This window comes from Colobus angolensis, unplaced genomic scaffold (genome assembly GCF_000951035.1).
Source record: "Colobus angolensis palliatus isolate OR3802 unplaced genomic scaffold, Cang.pa_1.0 Scaffold13, whole genome shotgun sequence".
In the NCBI taxonomy this organism is placed as follows: Eukaryota; Metazoa; Chordata; class Mammalia; order Primates; family Cercopithecidae; genus Colobus; species Colobus angolensis.
Window position 1 is genome coordinate 24,232,685 of NW_012114252.1, and position 4,922 is coordinate 24,237,606.

The following is a 4,922-nucleotide window of genomic DNA, read 5'->3' on the forward strand; positions in this document are numbered from 1 at the left end:
CTTCCAGCCACAATAGATACGGCTCTTTGCTGAGACAGAAACACATATATTCACAAAAGCACCAAAACTTCCCATTTGCTGCTGCTTGGCTGGGCCCTTGGAGGGGCGTCTGCACCTCCTCCTAGCAACCCCCAAATGCAGCCAGCTCTAGGGCTCCTGAGCCGGCAGAGGGACCCTGATGATGGGGTCCCCCTCAAACAACCCGGAGAGTCCTCAGCATCACCAGGCTCCCACGGCTCCACCTGCCAACGGACCAGTGCCCCCAGCAAAGGGGTCCAGACATCTGGGGGGGAAACAGGCCCGGCTGGGAGGTGCGGGAAAGGTCCCCTCAGGGAGGAGGTGCCCTCTGGGGTGGGGCAACGCGTGGGGCGGGGCCCCAGGCAGGTGGCACCTCCTGCCCACACCCACAGGCCACAGCATGGACAAGCACCTCCACGTCCGCAGACTTCAACAGCAGGTCCCGCAGAGGGCTGTAATAGTCAGAAGAAAACACATGGTCTTCCGTGTATACCACGTTCAGCCGCAGGGAGCCCAGGTCGTCTGGCTTTAGGCTCTTGCTACCATTGTCCCGGGGCTGCAGGAAGTACCTGGGTGGGAGGGACACACGGAGGGAGGCGTGAGGCTGAACCTGCCAAGGAGCAGCTCTCAGGGCAGCCCAGATGCCTGCTTGAGGCAGACTGGTCAGGAGGGTGGTCCCTTAGGATTCCCCAGAGTGCAGCCCCCGGGATTCCCCACAGAAGACCCCCAGCAGGGCTGGTCACTGGGGATCCCCAGGAAGCAAGTGTTGGAGTCAAAGACGCAGGAGTCAACGGGGGAAACGCGGAGGGGGATGGGGGGTGCAACGTGGAGGGAACGGGTTTCCGGGAACCCGCGCAGAAGTGGTCAGTGATTCGCCCTGAAGACCCACAGCCAGCAGTGTCAGCAGCAGGTGGAAATGAAAATTATTTCAACCAAAGCGTGCCGTGGATCCCGATGTCACGGGTGGGGGCCTTGGGCTGGTGAGCCTGGCAGGCCACCTCGGCACCTGGTCATTGTGGGCGATGTTTCCTGCCCGGCCACTCTTCCATCTTTGGTTCTACCCCACGCAGTCACCCAGGAGCCCTCTCTGCTCTGATTTGTGGGCCAGGCAGTCTAAGCTCTCAGGTGGGGGGAGCCCGTGTCCGAGGCATGACCCTCTGGGGTTCTCTGGGGTCTGTGGTGGCTGCCTTAGCTACCCCGGCCAGGGGTTCGCTCAGCGTAGGAGGAAGCCTAACTCAGCTCAGGGGGCCTGTGCCTATGCCGTCTTCATAGAATCAAAAGACACGTGCGTTTCAGTTTCTGGGATGGAAACCTGCCCTCACACACATGGCAGAGGGACACATGGGGCATGAGGCCGCGGCACACAGTCCACGCCTGGCAGTGCACGCCCCCCGCGACTCCGGGCCCTCTCAAGAGCTGCCTGTCGCTAAGGGACACACGTGAACTGGAAGTAAAATCAAACAATGGCCTGCTCCTTCCACCAAAACACCAAGCACCTGGAGAAAACAGGAAAGAAAGACAGGAGGCAGCAACACACGTCATGCCGTGGGGTGGGTTCTGGGTCAGAGCCGATCCCTGAGGTCTAGACGTGCAGAGGGGAGTGGAGAACCCTGGAATGTGCCTTCAATAGGAGGTGCTGCCGAGGGCCCAGAGCAAGACTCGGAGTGCAGCCGCGGGGCAGGGCCCGCCGTGCGCATTCTGGGCTCCTGCACCAGCTGCTGATGCCCTCTCCTCCCGGGGGTCAGACCCCGCAGGCTGCTGGTGGCTCAGGGTCCCCCTTTCACCCAGGGTCAGACCCCGCAGGCTGCTGGTGGCTTAGGGCCGCTTTCACCCGCGTTCCCTGTCTTGTTTTGAGGTGCCAGCCATCGTGAGTCCCTGCTGAGTGTGATCCCTGCTGCCTCTCCTCACCTGCCATTTCTCACCTGCTGTGGGGCAGAAACTCATCAAGCCAGAGCTTGTCAGAGCTACATGAAAAGTAAAAGCAGGTGGGTGCCGGGCGCAGCCGAGGACCAGCACGCACGGCCTCTGTGCCTTTCCTCTCAGAGGCAGCATGGGTTTTTGTGTCTCTCAGATGCGGAGTCTGCAGGCGCAGCGTCACCTTACCACGCCTCGTAGGAGCTGGACTGCCGCAGGACTTTCAACGGGATCCTTAGTTCTCCCAGGAATTCATCTCCAAACTTCAGGTTACTGGCGTTCCAGAGGTCAACTCTGAAAAACAGCATCGGTACAGCTCTCGCTGATGGCGGCAGCCCGGGTGGAGCAGAGATTACGGGCCACGCTTCGTTACCCGAGGAGCAGAGGGGGGCCTGCAGTGCCTCCCAGAGTCTCCATCAAGGCTCAGCCCACGGGGCACGTTTAAAACACATGAGACCAGCCTGTGGCTTTGGAACAAAGACGAGTATCTCCCAGTGGTAATGGGCAGGCAGAGGAAGGCGGAAGGCCATGGGCCCAGACTCAGAGCCCAGGCTCTTAGATAGGAAGGAGCCGGGCATCGCTGCGTGCACCCAGGAACTACGTGGCTGCTGCCGCTCTCGGCTCCAGCACCATCTGTCCCCTTTGCCCACAACAGGCCCAATGTCAGCAGCCTGTGCACGGCGGGCAAGAGAGACCCTCAGGGGACTGTGGCATGTGCCTCTCGTGCCGTCCCAGCATACGGCCCAGCAGCCTCCATCTGCAGGGCTCACTGCAGGGGATGACGGAGAACTTGGGCCGTAGAGAGGAGGGTGCCCACGGAGGATGGGCTGCCTGACTCAACAGCCAGGGGCTCTCTGCTTTCGTCACATGAAAATGTGCCTCGAAACAACACTGGGCGCTTGTGAATGCCCTGCCCTCAAATGTAGAACCCTGTGTCCCCAGATCGCTCACGACCTGGGGCATGAAGTGGATTCAGGGGCCACGCACACACCACAGCAGGGGAAGAACCGTGGCCACAGCATGGTCCACGAATCTCCCTGAGTAGCCCAGGCCCAGCATCGTGAGGCTTCTGCTAACGTCTAACACGGCAGCGGCTTCTACTAATGCTCTGTCCTGGTGCGGGACGGGACGTGTCCCCTCAGACCTGGGGCTGTGAAATTCTGACAGACACACAGCATCCCCGGCTGCAAAAAGTCTACAGGACTGTACCCCAGTCCCTCATGGCCAGGACCCACCCACGGGCCTGAAACACCCGGAGTCACGTGTGGCCAGCTCTACCCACGGGCCTGAAACCCCAGTGACGCGTGGCCGGCCCTACCCGGGGGCTAAAACTCAGCAGGTCTAACCACGCTGTGGCCATCACGGGCATCCCCCTGGGGGGAGAAGATTCCGGAAGGCTGGTGATTCTGTTGCCCTTGCGAATCCTGCAGGGCAGAGGCACCGCAGAGGCACTGGCGTCTGGGGCCGGGGAGGGCTGACAGGCCGCACAAGAACCCACAGCGCGCTCCTTTCAGAAGGAACAGAGGGGACCGCTGATCTGCGCTGGGACACTTCGGAAATGTGCCAAGTGGCCAGGCAGGAGCATCTGCCTTTAAAAAGGGGAATATTTAAAACATGTTTTGTTTTGTGTGCTTTTAAAAAATTCAGTAACTAGGACTTCACTCCTGAATTCAAAGCTTGGTGTAAAAAGGAACGATAGTGCTTCCTTCTCTCGAAAAAGGGGCTGGCAGTGGGGCTGGCATGAGTCCTGGGGAGGCTTCCTCGATGCCCGGCCCAGGGTCTCGGGCCCCGGCTCAGTACCGTGAAGTCCAGAAATGAAGGTTTAGGCCAAGACATTTAAAAATGGGACTCAAACCAAGACAGTTGGTGGAGACAACCCTCCTTTAGGACTTACAGTGAGGAGGGAGCGAAGCAGAGCCGGGGGCACACAGGACCTCAGGGTGTCCAAGACTTCATGTGGGGTGGGGGGACACCAGGGCGGCTGCCACGTTTCCAATGGCAGCTCTTGTTCCACAGGACCCTGACCCCACGGGAGGCAGATGTGACCGACCACGTCAGGGACATTCCTACGGTTCAGGGCCCTGACCCCTCAGGAGGTGGATCTGACCGACCACGTCAGGGACATTCTATGGTTCAGGATGGAGACAACTGTGGGAGGCGGATCTGACCGATAACATCAGGGACATTCCTACGGTTCTCAACCACAAAACCACGCCTCCCAGCAGCCGTAGGGCCTGAGCCACACACCGGCTCCACATGTCCCGGTAAGGGTCCCCCTGGGGCAGTGCCAGGGCCTGGGAGGGGGCGTGACCAGGAATTTGATGGCACATTCTCCAAAATGACCTAAAGAAAGCAGGTGCATCCCAGGCTCAGGAGCATCCCGGGCTTGGGGTCTCAGGGCCGGCTGGGGAGGGTCAGGAGGGAGCCGTTTCGTTCCTTCCCTGTCCAGCATGGAAAGGTTGGGGGCTTCAGGGCAGGTTCATCTGCCTCTTCACAGGGGATGGGGGCATTCGTTGGTACAGAAGGAACAGAGGCTACGTTCAAAAAGAAACAGGAATCCAGCCTGTTTTCACCGGGAGGGGAGAACCCAGCAGCGTTTGTGAAGGGCACATTCTGGGGCCCGCCCTCCCCAGACCTCTGAGTCAGCCGGACCGTGGGGCTCTCTAAATCCTGGGCCTGAGATCACGTCCCGACCTGCGTGAACCTGCAAGCGATTTCCCCGTTTCCTGTGGGAGGCGCTGAGGAGCCAGGAAAGGGAGGTGGGGGCTCCACGGCAAAGGCTGACGATGCAGCCTCTACGACCACACGCAGGATACACGAACCCAGGACCAGGTGAGAACGTTTCACTCGAGTCAAAGGGGACAGGGTCTCCACAGAGGCCGCCCAGCCGAGAGCCTCAGGAGCGCCAGGGCCAGGCCTGTGACCTCCGAGTGAGGCCTGCACCCGCGGACGGCGGAGGGCTTAGAACAAGACCTGAGGAACGGCTGCAG

The 4,922-nt window shown here is 60.5% G+C and overlaps 1 protein-coding gene across 1 annotated transcript; it reads right to left on the reverse strand.

The window, feature by feature from the left end:
- Positions 1–219: 219 nt before the first annotated feature.
- Positions 220–2,969, reverse strand: LOC105505975 (ras GTPase-activating protein 3-like). Its single transcript, XM_011933959.1, has 4 exons — positions 2,950–2,969; positions 2,122–2,254; positions 405–587; positions 220–283 (listed from the first exon to the last, which is right to left on the reverse strand). Exons 2-4 carry the CDS (start codon positions 2,238–2,240, stop codon positions 220–222), a joined length of 366 nt encoding a protein of 121 aa, XP_011789349.1. The 5' UTR covers positions 2,241–2,254; positions 2,950–2,969.
- Positions 2,970–4,922: the final 1,953 nt, after the last annotated feature.

Excerpts from the sequence above, each read along its gene's own strand:
- LOC105505975 (XM_011933959.1), bottom strand. The coding sequence starts at position 2,240 with ATGCTGTTTTTCAGAGTTGACCTCTGGAACGCCAGTAACCTGAAGTTT. Across the intron at positions 588-2,121 it reads TCCAGCTCCTACGAGGCGTG|GTACTTCCTGCAGCCCCGGG; the intron begins GTAAGGTGACGC and ends CCTCCCACCCAG. Across the intron at positions 284-404 it reads GTCCATGCTGTGGCCTGTGG|ATGTCTGGACCCCTTTGCTG; the intron begins GTGTGGGCAGGA and ends TTTCCCCCCCAG.